The 15,443-nt window shown below is 40.6% G+C and overlaps 2 protein-coding genes across 4 annotated transcripts; one reads left to right on the forward strand and one right to left on the reverse strand.

Annotated features, from left to right (window-relative positions):
* Positions 1-4,298: 4,298 nt before the first annotated feature.
* On the reverse strand, positions 4,299-11,085 carry u2af2a (U2 small nuclear RNA auxiliary factor 2a). Of its 2 annotated transcripts, XM_083527175.1 has the most exons (12): positions 10,635-11,084; positions 9,912-9,947; positions 9,588-9,735; positions 9,122-9,228; positions 8,854-9,005; positions 8,583-8,699; positions 8,363-8,501; positions 7,812-7,891; positions 7,477-7,599; positions 5,749-5,835; positions 4,850-5,101; positions 4,299-4,769 (listed from the first exon to the last, which is right to left on the reverse strand). In XM_083527175.1, the coding sequence occupies exons 4-12, from the start codon at positions 9,141-9,143 to the stop codon at positions 4,635-4,637; spliced, it is 1,107 nt and encodes a 368-aa protein (XP_083383301.1). In that variant the 5' UTR covers positions 9,144-9,228; positions 9,588-9,735; positions 9,912-9,947; positions 10,635-11,084; the 3' UTR covers positions 4,299-4,634. The 2 variants fall into 2 exon arrangements, with proteins under 2 accessions (XP_083383301.1, XP_083383300.1); XM_083527174.1 differs by lacking the exon at positions 9,912-9,947 and having other exon boundaries at positions 10,635-11,085.
* On the forward strand, positions 10,087-15,205 carry isoc2 (isochorismatase domain containing 2). Of its 2 annotated transcripts, none has more exons than XM_083531316.1 (6): positions 10,087-10,547; positions 13,260-13,384; positions 14,287-14,499; positions 14,596-14,666; positions 14,775-14,892; positions 15,009-15,205. In XM_083531316.1, coding segments are annotated over exons 1-6 (594 nt in total). In that variant the 5' UTR covers positions 10,087-10,546; the 3' UTR covers positions 15,075-15,205. The 2 variants fall into 2 exon arrangements, with proteins under 2 accessions (XP_083387442.1, XP_083387441.1); XM_083531315.1 differs by lacking the exon at positions 10,087-10,547 and adding an exon at positions 11,447-11,672.
* The last annotated feature ends 238 nt before the right edge of the window (positions 15,206-15,443 follow it).

The raw sequence follows: 15,443 nt of genomic DNA on the forward strand, positions 1-15,443 counted from the left end.
GAAAACTGAGTGAATTTGAGAGCGTCTGTCAGCACACATATGTTTATGTAAGTGTGTGAAGAGTCTATTTTTGACAACCACCTGTTAATGATATTAAGAGCGCAGGAGTTGCAGTTGCAAAGAGAGAGAGAGAGAGAGAGAGAGAGAGAGAGAGAGAGAGAGAGAGAGAGAGATAGAGAGAGAGAGAGAGAGAGAGAGAGAGAGAGAGAGAGAGAGAGAGAGAGAGAGAGAGAGCTGGCAATCAGTCTGAAGCGATCTGCAGCCCCTGGTCTCACCCTACATGAATCACAAATCAAATGCCTGCTCTATGCAGATGACCTGATCCTGTTGTCTCCCACTGAACATGGCTTACAACACTACAACTACCAGGGTTTGAAAATGACTTCCACAGGAAACTTTAACCATGCCGTGAATGAACTGAGAGATAAAGCACGTAGGGCCTTCTATGCCATAAAAAGTCAATCCCAATTAGAATTCAGCTGGAAATATTAGAATCACTAATTGGGCCGATTGCCCTCTATGGCAATGAGGTGTGGGGTCCACTGACAAATCCAAATCAAAAATTCACCAAATGGGTAAAACATCCAAGTGAGACCCTGCATGCAGAACTCTGTGTGGGCAAAATTAAGCAAATATCCACTAATAATAAATATCTAATGTATATCCAGATACAAAAAAGGGCAATCTAATTCTGGAAACATCTAAAACTCAGTGATCCTCATACAGAAGTCCAGGTACTAGTTGTTGGGTGTCTCCTGGTTTAAACTGCCTGCGGGAAGAAGCTTCTCCTCATTCTCTATGTGTTTGCTTTAAAGGAGTGGAAGCTCTTCCCTGAACGCAACATAGAAAAGAGTCCATTAAAGGGATGGCTGAGGTCCTTCACAATGTTCCTGACCCTGTTCCGGCACCGCGTGCTGTAGATGTCCTGCAATGCAGGGAGCTCTGTCAAGTCAAGTTAAGTCAAGTTTATTTCTATAGCGCTTTTCTCAACAGACATTGTCTCAAAGCAGCTTTACAGAAATCAACAGTCAAGGTGAACGGTGTGCATTTATCCCTGATGAGCAGCCGTGGCGACTGTGGCAAGGAAAAACTCCTTAGTTAAACTTGTCTTAGATGTAATGAGGAAGAAACCTTAAGAGGAACCAGACTCAAAAGGGGAACCCATCCTCATTTGGGTGACATCAAGAGTTTGATCATAAATCTTTCAACAATACAGAACACTGGAGAGTGAGAACTAACATGATTACTGGAGTATAAGATTATAAGTGATGTTCTTTCTACAGAACATTCCTCTCTTATACAGTCATTAGGGTTATAAAACTAGGAGCTACTGAGCTCAACATTTGTGATCATCACAGATTCAACACCAGCTTCTCCATGCCAGAGACTTTAAACACTCCAGGAGGTCCAATGTCAAAACTCCACACATGTAGCGGGATCCAATTGGCACTGGTATGTCTCTAGATGGTTTGGGATGTTTGCGAGTTCGGCATCTACTTCTTCAAAGGTCCATAATCTTCATGAGGTAGGACGTGACTGGAGCTGGCCAAACCTCAGGATGCTTCGGGATGGGGAGAGAAAGAGAAGCAGTGGAGAGAAATTAGCGTAGCTGCTGTTCATGATATTAACAGCACAAGTTGATAATGTGCATGTAATCAAATGTTCTGAAGCACAAGGTTATTATGTGAGACGTGTTAAGTGTAGACTTTGCTAAAAAAGACATGTTTTTAATCTGCACTTAAACTGGGAGAGTGTGTCTGAGCCCCGAACACTGTCAGGAAGACTACTCCAGATTTTAGGAGCTGAATGTGAGAATGATCTACCGCCTTTAGTGGACTTTGCTATTCTAGGAACCACTAGAAGTCCTGAGTTTTGAGATCTCAGGGAGCCCGGTGTGGTGGGTATGTTCAGCTGACCGCACCATTCTTTGGAGGGCTCGTCTGTACTGCGTGGTGCTGTTCCTGAACCAGAAAGTGATGCAACCCGTCAGGACGCTGGTCAATGGTGCTTGTGTTTTGTGTCACGAATAAGTCATTACAAGCATTTCATTGCATATGTATGGTTATGTATGGCACCAGTCAGAAGTTTGGATACAGCTTCTCTTTCAGTGGTTTTTCTTTTTTATCTAAATTATTTGCACATTGTATATTAACGCTAACAACATCCAAATTATAAAAGAACACATATGTAACTATGTAATAAACAAAAACCAAAAGTTAAACAAGCCAGAATATGTTTTATATTTTTGCCAGAGCCGGAGGTTTCTGAGGCTGGTAATTCTAACAAAATTATCTTCTGCAGCAGAGGTAGCTCTTGGTCTTCCTTTCCTGGGACAGCCTGTTCCATGATAGCACTTGATGGTTTTGGCAACTGCACTTTGGGATACAGTTAAAGTTCTTATGATTTTTAAGGATGACTGACCTTTATTTCTTAAAGTAATGATAAACAGTTTCTTGCCATAATATAGATTTGTACAGTAGTTGTAGTAGCACTAATCGGGCTATTGACTCTGTACTCACTCTTTCCTCTGCATAAGAGAACTAATGGTTTAAAGCACATTAAGAAGGCAAGAAATGTCAAACTAACTCTTGAGAAGGCACACCTGCAAACTGAAAACCATTATAGGTGACTACATTGTGAATCTGATGAGAGAATTGAGCCAAGCTGTCATCAAATTTAAATGTATTTAACACTTTGTTTACTACAAAATTCTATACATATTCTTTCAAAGTTTTTACATTGATAGTGAAGACATCCAATGTTGAAAAAAAAAAAGTAAAACCACTAAAGGAGCTGTGACCAAACGTTTGACTTGTATTATATGTGACAAATTAGGTTTGATTTTTAATTCTGAAATGTAGTATTTTCATGCAAACACTGGCCATGACCTTTTCTTTGCTCTGCAGTTTTATAATATGGGTGGCGTGGCGACTCGCTGTTGCGTCGGGCTGAACACAGACAACGGAAAAGTTAAATCGGGGTTAAAGTGTCTTTATTAGGGACCAGAAATGAAAGTAAAGGGAATAGTGTTCTGGTGCGTAGAAAAGGTGAAGAAGGAGCGGGGCGTTCTCTGCCACCATTACCATCGGCTCGTAGAGGTCAGGGTCTTCCTGCTGCAGGGCCAATGAGTCTCCGTCACTTACGAGATGTTGCCTCGGGAATTTCTCTTCCGCATCTGCCATCTTCAGCTTGTAGTAAGAGAAAGTGGGGCCGCTATTAGTCAGGAGTCCAAGGTTCTCCAACTCACTGTCCTCCCGGCTGCCTTTTATAAGCCTCACCGGGCTTGAAGACAGTGAGGGGCCGTGCCTCGTTTGCTGCGCTGGGCTATGCCGCCTCAAGGTTTAATAATGAGTTAAGCTTAATCAGATGTATTGAGAGAAGGGAAATCTTGGTTGTGCTAGCCCACACATAAACCACAAATTAAATGATTTAAATAACCAATGTACACATACAGCTCCCCTTCTTTTCTAAAACTTTTATTTATGAATTTGATAATAAAAAAAAGCATAACTATAAACAGAAAATCCACCTGGAATACCACCAAAAACACCCAGCCACAGCTTGGTGCTCTCAATCTCTTAAAATAATTAGAATATTAGAACTAACTAACCCACTGCTGTCATGCAGTCTGGGATAAAAAGATCCAGCACTATGATGGGACAGTTATACAGAAACCCTTTTGAACGAGAAGCCAAATACATTTATTTATAAAAAGTAAAAAAAAAAAGGCACAAGATGTTAGATGAATATAATAATAATAATAATAATAATAAAAACTAAACCCATATTTGTAAATGCAAAAAAAAAAAAACAATTATGAAATATTTCATCCTTTGAAATAAAAAAAACAGGGAGTGAGAGGAGGATGGCTGTAACTCTGGATAAACATACACACAAGCCTGTTTCACTATTCAGCTTCTTCTATATACAAAGAGAGCAAGTCACTGTGTGGTCTCTCTCACGTTAACTGTGATATTTACTCCTCACAGTCGATTTATTCCTCCATTACAATCCAAACACAAGGAACTGCTGGTTTTAGCCGAACAGCAGAACTCCAAAAAGCAAGAAATGCGATGTGTCTTCTTTTGAAGTATAATGTTGAATTATAATGAAAAAAAGGCATGCTTTGCCCTGAAAAATCTCCTTAATTCAAGTCCATGGAACTCTTTCAATCCCCCAGGTTCCCCAGTGATCCCTCATTGTGTGACAATTGAAAAGGAATGACAACGAGCAAGAGGTTTACAAGGTTATCAATATGTTCACAAATATATTAAACCAAAAAATGAAGACAAGTCTACTTTTAGCAGGATTTTGGTTTATTCTTGAAGCAAACCTTGTTAGTTTTAAGAGTTCTGTTGCAAGGTGCTTAAAGTTCACAGTATCACATCTGAAATCAGGTTTTGAAGATGGTTATCCAGTGAAAAAAACAATAACATGAATGTACAGTACATCCAATCGGAGTACTAGTTATTCTACAAATGTTTCACCCCCACACACAGTCACACACACACACACACACACACACACACTCACACATACAGATATATACAAAAGAAAAAAAAGTTAAGGATAATTGGAAGATTGGAAAATACCAAACACTCCATCAAGTCTCTTGCTTTTTCCTTCATCCACTTCTACCAAAAGTCTCGGCGGTGGTAGGAATCAGGGTCGCAGTATTTGGTCACCACCACCCTGTTGGCAAATTTCCTCCCTGTTAAGCCTTGCATGGCTTTCTGAGAGTCAAACAAAGACATGAACTCCACGAAGATCTGCCAAAACAGATGGACAAGAGATCTGTGGCGTGATGCAACAAAAAAAAATATAAAAAAGTGTGCAGGCGTGTGTCTACCTTGCCAGTCCCGGGCACCTCAAGGCCGTCAACAGGCCTAGGAATCTCGATGCTCTTTACTTGGCCATATTTGCCGCATTCCTCCCTGACGTCTTCTACGATCTCCTCGTATTCCTCGTCGTCCAGCAGCTCCTCGGGGGATACCATGTTCATCAGACACAGCACCTCGGTGGGAATGCCTCCCATCTGGTTCATGGAGCTGTTCACCAGGCCGGGCAACTGCAGGGTCACTGGCGTCTGGCTGATTCCGATCTGCAGCAGGAGGCATGATGAGAAGCGAAAAAAGGAACGAGAGAGAAATTAATCCACTCCTGCCCATATAAACCCACTGTCATGCTGGAAGAGGTTTGGGTCTTAGTTCAAAGTAAAAATGTAATGCTATTGCATTCTATACTATACTTTGTGGTAGCAGTTTGGGGAAATATGGCTCGAAATATCAAGTGCTGCAATACATATGTCCATATAGTGTATATTGCAGTGAAACAGGAAATTGGCATAAAAAAAAATTCCTTTTAGCAATGAAAAACTAAAAAACTGGATAATGTTCTTGAAACATAAGCATCAGCATCATTCCTCTAGCTGTCGGTGCTTCATCAATGCAATCAGTTTGCACATTCTCAGTCTGCATCATCCTTCTGCTCTTTGTCATTCAGTTGGAACTGGATTAACACGACTTCTACCGCACAGTCGCCATAATATTTACACATGAAGTGCGGTATACATCTGGTCCTGTACATTTCACTGTGGTACTGGAGGCGAGATATTTAGTCCAACTGTATACATTCACATGGGAAAAGGCTGACAATAAAAACCAGAATGAAAAAGAGCAGAAGCCCCATTTAACCAATGAATCTTCAAAATTCTTACCAGTTAAAACAAACACACACGCAGACACTCACCAGTGTAGTGTTCTTGGATCCAACGCTGGCTCTCTGGACCAGGAGTTTCTTGTCTCCCAGCTGCATGCCATTGAGCCCAGCGATAGCCTGCATCACAGAAGAGTGCACAGGTTTGAACTTTTTCCTTGCTTTACCATGGGCCACTCTACATCCTATGAAGAGTACACTATTTTTAGAAGACATTAATGGAATGGTCAGTCACTTGGTCATGCTTCCTGGCCTGGCTCTACATTGTGCGAAACGAATGCGATTTTTTTGCTTCAGTAATCTTTTCTTCAATTCTCCCAGCTCTTCTGTGTACGAAGCTTGAATGTGAAACTTGAATGGCTTCTCCATTCTGGGGTCCTATCCATAAAAAACACAGAGATCAGGGCAAGGCCATAGGAATAGATAATAGAGAATATACTATATCACAAATATTACTAGACTTCATGCTTTTTCAGTAAAGATATCAAATGATGACCACAAGTCGCATCATTTACATTTATATTTACATTTGCGGCATTTAGCAGACGCCCTTATCCAGAGCGACGTACAAAAGTGCTTTGAGTCTCTAGTAATGAATAAATCTACACTGGAATGCAAGATTACAAACTTAATATAAATATAACCCTTGAATTCTACAAACTTGGGAAGTGCTAATTTAAGTGTTAGGAAGAGGTAGGTCTTAAGTCGTCGCTTGAAGATAGTGAGGGACTCTGCTGTACGGACATCTAGGGGAAGTTCATTCCACCTCGGTGCCAGAACAGAGAAGAGCCTTGAAGTGCATCGGCGTACAGTCTAGAGATCTTTATCCGGATGATAAAATACTTGACTGAAGCAACTAAGAAGTGTTAAAAAAAAAAAAATCTAAAATTAATAAATAAATAAAAAGAATCTTAATAAAATCTGGAAACACAGGAACACAAGTGCTCGCAAGATCTATGATCCAAAGACAATGAAAATGTAGAAGAAAATCCATATAAAAGGACAGTGCTTATAATGTTCTAATGAGCTCTGCTGCAAAACATCAAAACAACATCTAAACACGCGCACACACACACACACACACACACACATACATATATATATATATATATATATATATATATATATATATATATATATATATATATATATATATATATATAATACGATTCCAGTCAACACAAGAAAATATCATCAATATCGCAGGATGACGGATTCTAATCATTGATAAGAAACTGTACTGGTATATAATGGGCAAAATGATGTGGTGCAGTCCTACAAGGCAATATGAAAATATAATATCTGTATCATAATGTGCTTTTCAGAAATACAGATATATCAATTCCATTATTTTAATACCAGCACTTAATGCTGCAGTGCATGTTAAAAAAAAAATCATTTGCATTGTGGTTTTTCGTAACGTGGATACGACTTTCAATATTGCAATCTGATTATTTTTGGTGTATTGCCCACCTCTGATCAGTTTGCCCCGATAACCCTGCCTGACATAACCCCATCACACATGGTGAATTCAGAATGAGCGCTAAAGAAGCAGAATTAAAATCAACGTAGAATCATAGCAACGCACATGACTCATTTCTCCCTATTTCAAATAGCCGCTTTCAGCTTCTCTACAAGGTCAACAATAAATACCGGACTGGTCATAAATCTGGTGCTCTTCATCATACCGAACGCACGAGCGCAATTCGGCGAAAGCATGTAACTGTGCGCATGATGACTTCGCGTAAACACACACGTCACCTGGTCGCTGATGTTGATGTCGACGTATTCACAGAAGGCGTAGCCTTTCGAGAGCGCCGTGGCGGTGTCCTTTACCAGGTTAAAGGCTTTCAGGGGTCCGAACGAAGTCAACAACTCCTTCACCTGAGAAATTAAGAAAGAGGAAAGTCACCAGTAATCTCGATTATCACCTCCATCCAATATTTCTGCTGGAATCAATATAGAATTCTATACATTTTCTGTATAGAAAATGTTAATTATAAAATGAAAAAAAATGATCAGAGTACAGAGAGACGCGTCCGCATATTTAGCAACCGCGCATTGTTGCCATGGAGCAGCCGTAGGAACACACCAACCTGGTCGTCGTTGAGGTAATTAGGAAGGCCGCCGATAAACAGCTTATGAGCCGAGTCAGGCACCACGGTGGAAACGACACCTAGCATAAACATAGAAAGGAAAGACTGTAGAACTATGGACAGATCATTCTAATATTCAGCAAGTGTTAATTCTTAAATACTTATTTGTGATGTAATGTTTTAGTTTTTTTTCCCCACTGCAGTTCCTCTTTTCTGTGGTGGTGTATGAAATATACTTATAATAAAGAGAAACATTCAACTATACTGTGGTCTCAACACAATGTTATAGTACAGCAGTGTGAAAGTCACAAGTGCCACAAGACTATGGGTCTCTTGTTGAATGAGTTAAATAAATTGCACGACACATGAGAGCTTTTTTGAGATGGTTTTGTTTCTCACTGGAGAAACTTTGAGACAAAAAAATTTTCTTTTTAAACCTTCTCACTCATTACATATTCAGTTAATCCTGAAGCTCATCAAATACCTACACACAGACTCAATTGTGATCAAAATGAATGATCAGCTGTGTGAATCAATAAAACCAACTCTACCTGGCACATAAACACTTGGGTTCTCGCTCATGCCTGGCAGTGGCTGATAGTCGTGCGGTCGGCGGATCTTCAGACTCTGTCCCTGGAAGATGATGCCATCGAACGCCATGGCCTGGGTAGTCTCATCCACCGAGCGAAACTAAAACCAGAACAAGATGGTCTCCAAAAAAACTCAACAGACTTGATGCATGGTGTGTCGTAGTGAGAAAAAAAAAAAGACCTCTAGAAAGGCAAAATTCTTGTCCTGGTTGATCTGGACAGCGAGAACTGGGTTTCCGGGGGCCTGGGTCAGACCTCCCAAACGCATCTGGGCGTTAAAGAAGTCCATCATAGACTCCTGTAAAAGAGGCAAGAGACGCGAGGGATGGCATGACTCTTCAAAACAGTGAAACAGCAAGTGTGAAAGCAGGCTCAGGAATCAAAATGAGCTGCAGGAGAGATCTACCTTTTACACAGCTCCAATTACTATGAACAAAGTGGAGGATACTTGCCTCTGTGATGCCAAAGGGGATGTTGCCAACGTAGAGCCGTCGTGCCTGACGCGTCATCTGGCTGCCAACAACAGGCACAGGAGTGGGAGTCACAGCCAGACCCTCTGTGGTCATTGTAGGGAGCAGGGCGGTGGCAGGAATCTGGCCGGCAGCTGGGCATAAAATACACAAGCAATCAGTCACACACAGAGTTCCTTTTCTGTCGTGAATTAAATAATTTATCAAAACATATAACCAATTAATAATGTATTATTAAAGCACAGCCCACCTTGCATGGCTTTGTACTGCATGGGTGTAATGTGTTCGAAGCCAGATGGAGGAATATCCCAGTACTTTTTTACTTTGGCCTTCCTTTTCTCACGGTGTGGAGACCGACTGCAAGGAGGACATGTAGAATTTAGAAAAAGAGCATTTCTGTTAAAAAAAAAAAAAAAGAAAAGAAGAAAAGGATGCACTCGAACGGTTGAAAAACAATGAATTAAACTCCATTTTCCAAGACAGACAGTGAATGAAAGTCTTTTGTGATTTATTAAGAATCTGGAGTCCTTTCTAGATGAGTGTAAATCATTACTCTGCTACCATTAAGACAAACGTGTAGAAAGGATGGTCAGTAGGAACTTCAGTCCTAATGAAGTCAAAAAAGATTGTCATAAATCCTATCAGGTTATGAACTCATAACCCTGGACATTATCTCCGGAGTCACATCCTGAGCATGCACCATCACAAGCATATACCTCCGCCGCTGTCTCCGCTCTTTGCTGTCCCCATGATGGTCTCGGCTTCCACGTCTCTCTCGGTCCCTGCTCCTTCTTTTCCGACTTCGACTCCGGCTCCTGGAGCTGCTCCACCTCCTCTGATGCTTGTTTTCATTGTCACGGTCAGCTGTTCAAGCAAAACAACAACAACCACCACCACCACAACAACAAAAAAAGCACAATACCCAAATGAGTTCCTGCTATCACTCTGGATTCCTTGCAGCTTTCCAAAAGCCCAAGCAAACAATTAAAAAATGAAGAAAAAAGGATAAGATTGGCGTGTTGTTAAATATTGCTGCTTACGTCTTTACTTGGGTTTTTGCTTTGAAGGAAACCTCTCTACCAGACAGTAAAGCAGCGATGTAATGTCCAAGTCCATGTATGCAAATAGAGTGAGTTGCATTCAATTAGTATTGAATGGCAAGAAAAAAAAAAAGAATTGATATATATATATATATATATATATATATATATATATATATATATATATATATATATGTATATAATATTTGTGATTAATGAGTTACAGTTATCTATAGCAGAGATCCTCCAACCTTTTTTTGAAACCAGATTCACGCAGGACAATTTTTCCAAGGACGTAATGTCCATTTTATATTACTATTATACGTATGATTGACTTATTACCTTATATGTATATATAAATATAATAAAAATGTAATGTACTATAATGGAGCATCTGTGCGAGCGTTATTTATAGATGCACAGAAAAACAAAGCGCGACTGAAACAAGTGCGGGGAAAATTGCCAAAGGAAGGAATTGCTCATTTATTCATTTTATTATTATTATTATTTTTAAATGAAATGCAAACTGTGACGCTTTTATTGTTTCTGTGAGGCCCGGTGTTTGGGGAACCCCTGCTGTAGAGAACATCAACTCTCACAGGAGCAGACCCCTTGCAGCTTCTCCTCCTCACACCAGTAAGTAACATATTCATCATGAATTTCATGATCATTACTGTCTGCTTTTGAGGAAGGGAAAGTTTTTGCCCTCTCCCCGGGCCTTACCTTGCTTGTTTTCTGTCAACTGTCTCTCGAATTCGTCAAAATCTGACATCTTTCTTCAGCAACTCGACCACGAGTCTCTACCAGGAGCAAACCCCTGACTGTCACTGCACAGATGCTCGCTCAGGGGGTGCCCAGAGAGTTCAAACACACTCCTACACACCGGAATAGTGGCTTTATAAACGTGCTCCAGTGTCGGGCACCATGTTTTCACCCTGCACACAGACTAATGTGCAGCTAACGAGTCTCCTAGGGCGCTAAAACACAGGCTATAACGTGCTATCTTTCAGTGTCAGGATATTTGAATAAATAATAACAGTTTTATTTTGTACGTTTAAACGTGTCCGGTCTTGTAAAAACGAATACAAGTCGGTTATTATGTACATAAACACACAAGAGGGGAAAACACTCCAAAACAGGAGAGTGCGCTTGCTCAGGGCAGGGACCACGTACAAACACTTCCGGGTCAAGTATAAAAAATTTTTTTTTAAAAGGTGATTTTCTTTTAATGAAAGATTTTTTGGGTATACATCAAGAGGAACAAAATCTTTCCAAAAATATGAGCAAACTTATCTTATATCTAGTATAATATATAGTTATTATCCACCTGGATAATACGTGGCGTTATTTTCATGCGTATTTTCAGTTCTCTGAAAAGTATTTACATGATATATACGTGTACAGCAATATCCGTGCTTGTAAATAGGAATTTGGGATGATAGTACAAGTTTATTTTTTTGTATTCAATATTATTTCTGATTGAATGCGTCGGTTGTCAATCAAAAAAAGTCAAGGTTTTATTGGATGCGGGCGGAGGCGGGACCTGAAGAGCTGCACGCTGTCCTCTGAAAGTGGCCAAAGGTGTCCTGCTGTGATTCCTACACGCTCATATAGGGATTTATTTCTTCTTATTAATTATTTATTCGTCCGACGAATTGGAGTTTAAGGTGTTTGACTTCCCTGAAACACCAGGACAGTGGTGGTGACCTGTCATTAATCAGGTTTCACACTAAACGTTGAAGATCACTGGGCATTTTACCAGTAAGTGCTAAATCCAGGCTTTGTTTACCTGCTGGTGTGTGTAAAAGAGTCAAAAGTTTAAAAAAACAGTGAGTTTAAATATGCATTTGGTACGATTTAAATGAAGGATATGCCACACACACACACACACACACACACACACACACACACACACACACACACAAACACACACAAACAAACAAAGCTCCACTTACAAAAATTAGACAATTACAGTTACTCTTCTCCAGGACTATCATGACTCTCTTTCAAGCATCTCACATATTCTTGTGCTTTAAGTCTCTATTATTATTATTATTTATTATTATTATTATTATTATTATTATTATTATTATCATCATCATTAATTTTATATATATTTATATATCAATATTATATATGAAATAAGTTTAGATAACAGTAAAATAAGTGCACAGCTTAACCGTAACACTAAAACCACTGTCAGGTGACATTATTAATTTTGATTATCTGGTTCAAACGGCAGTCAAGGCGTGGGATTTATAAGACTGCAGTCATTCCTCATAGTTAATGGATTGGAAGCAGGAAAAATGGGCAAATGGTCCTATTCTGAGTTTCTTTGTCAAGGGTCAAATTGTGATGACTTGATGGATAGGGCAGAGCATCTCCAGAACGGCAGGTTTTGTAGGGTGTTCCCTGTATGTAGTGGATATATCTGTACAAAAAGTGTCCAAGAAAGGACGACTGGACCTCTTTTACATAATGTGGACAGCCATGTGTTTGTACAGTGTGTACATGGGAAGAGAATGGCACCAGGATGCACTATGTGAAGAAGGGAGCCACCAAAATGTAGTGTGGTGCTCTGGGTGATGTTCTGCTGGGTAACCTTTGGTCCTGACATTTATGTCGATGTTACTTTGACTTTTCCCACCGACCTTCACATATTTGCAGACCAAGTTACACCCCCTATGGCCATTTTCAGCAGAATAACAGGTTCTGAACATCCACAGTGCAAAAATTGTTCGGGAACAGTTTGAGGAACACTACCAAGGTGCTAATTTGGCCTTTCAATCTGATTGATTGTCTTATGCCATGTCACCTGAATTACCTCATAAATACACAAAATAATAAATAAAATATGCAATATTCACTACAAATCCATTATAGGACTGTGGTGAGACCTGTGATGTTGTATGGATTAGAGACAGTGGCATTGAGTAAAAGACAGGAGGTGGAGCTAGAGGTAGCAGAGCTGAAGATGTTGAGGTTTTCGTTGGGAGTGATGAGGATGGACAGGATTAGAAATGAGTTTATTAGAGGGACAGCGCATGTAGGACGTTTTGGAGACAAGAAGAGGGAGGCAAGATTGAGATGGTTTGGACATGTGCAGACGAGGGACATGGGGTATTTCCGGGTATAGCCACCAGGGAGGTTTATGAATGTTGTGAGGAAAGACATGCAGTTAGTTGGTGTGAAAGAGGCAGATGTAGAGGACAGGGTGGTATGGAGACGGATGATCCCGCTGTAGCGACCCCTTTTAGGAGAAGCCAAAAGAAAAAAAAGATGATCATATTTGTAGAAGGTGTTCGTCGTTCTAAAGACATTCCACTTATACCAAATTATCTCTTTCAGTGGCACAGATAGGAAGGCTGTCATCAAAAAGCTCAGTCCTCTTGCTGTGTGACATGCAAGAGAAGTTCAGACCAACGATTTTCCAGTTCTCCAATATTGTGAGTAATGCAGCAAGACTTCTGCAGGTAATGTCACTCGATCTGTTTTGGACATTTATCTAAGCTTTTAATTTTTAGACTGCACGGTGTAATGCCCTGTACTGTAGCCCCACTGAAAAGATTTTTCAAATTATTTCTTTTAACATTGTTTTTGGTCATTTTCTTTTGGGTGCCTGTAGTGTAGTAACCTATCCAACACTTTGTGACTATCCGTTGTTATAATGCTATACAGATCAAATCTAATTAAATTGAATGTTCCAGCATGACAATGTGGCTGTGACTTATGAAGGGTTGCTGTAGAACAACTCAAGTGTCTCGTACAGAGCTCTGACCTCAACCCCACTGAACACCTTTGCGACGAATTGAAACACCAACCTCACTTAATGCTTTTGTGGCTGAATAATCACTAATCCACACAGCAAATTCTAGTTAAAATCTTCCCAGAAGAGTGGAGGTTATTATACAGTAACAGTCAAGAGCGACTACATACTGTAAGTCATGGGAAGATCAGATGTCCACAAACCTTTGATCATATTCTTGTTATTTTTCACTAAAATTCCAGGCTAGAGATATTGGCTAGAGTGTAGTACTGATAATTACACAATGCTGTTAAAATGCCACAATTCACTAGATCCTGGTGGAGCAATTCCCGGGAACGCTGGGCATGAGGGTGCCAGCTAACTGCACACACTCATGGGGTAATTTAGCATACAGCATATATGCAGTATATATACATTGTAAATGGTAATAACCTACAACCTATTGTTAAATGGAAAACCTTACTGGGAATTTCTGAAGGAACTAATGGCTAAAGACACAAGAGTTCACTGAGTACTAAAAAAAAAAAAAAAGCAAATATTTGGTACAAACTGAACCCCATACAGTACCAGGCCAGATGTTTTTCAATCTGTTGATTTCTTTTGTTGCAGGCTTGTCGGATCCTGGGTATTCCCCCAATCTTGACTGAGCAGTACCCTAAAGGCTTGGGTCCAACAGTGTCTGACTTAGGCGCCGAAGACCTGAAACCCCACACCAAAACCCACTTCTCCATGCTAACCGAGAGCGTACAGGAAGAGCTTAAAAGCCTGGGGAACCCAAAGCAGGCCATCCTGTGTGGCATTGAGGCCCAAGCCTGCATTGCTGTAAAATATATAAATAGTTTTCTTCACTATAATGAATACATGCTCATGGATGCACGGCAGAGTACGAGTCCTTTCTTTCTTTCGTTCCGTTCACAGTGTACAACTTACGATCTTCTGGATAGAGGTTTGGAGGTACATATCGTCGCGGACGCGGTCTCATCTCGGAGGTATCGCGCTTCACCTTGAATCCCTGCATTATCCGTGCACGCAGCCTTTAGTATTCGTGCATGAAACATGGCCAAGCTGAATATGTGTGTGTCATCTCTGTTTTCCAGTCAGACCGACCGACTGTTCGCTCTCTCGCGCCTGAAGCAGAGCGGAGCGTTTCTTACCACCACAGAGGGCATAATGCTGCAACTCGTACAGGATGCCAAGCACCCCGATTTTAAGGAGGTACCTCGATCTGGGCTCATCCTAGTGGCATATTTCACATAACACCATATCTTCTTTGTCATTGTTTGATGGCTCATGTGTCTTTGATCTTCTTGCTTCCTTATTTCTGTTTACAGATCCAGAAGCTTTTAGCGCATCCTTCTCCAGATACAGGTCTCATAAGCTTTTTCAGCTCCCTCTAAGAAGAACCACACTAAACCCTCAACAGCAGGCTGACTGAAATCAAATCATCGGGTTCGGATTCGAAATACAGATTCGTTCGGGTCTGCTTTGCTTTCGATGCATCAATAAATAAAGATGGTCTGTCCAGAAATTTGCTTTTGTTTTCATTGCGAGCTCTAAGAGTGTCACTTGTCCAACACACACACACACACACACACACACACACACACACGTTCAGGACCTGGAGCAGTGTTGCTGTGTGACTGTCATGCCTCCCTCCTCTCCCTGCTTCAGCTGAACAGTCTAACAACTATTTCCTCAACAGAACAGTGGGTGTGGCCATACAAGGTGGGAGGGGACAAAGGGACACCCAAATAGAGGAGTGGCAA

Source organism: Silurus aristotelis (genome assembly GCF_946808225.1).
Source record: "Silurus aristotelis genome assembly, chromosome: 1".
Lineage (NCBI taxonomy): Eukaryota > Metazoa > Chordata > Actinopteri > Siluriformes > Siluridae > Silurus > Silurus aristotelis.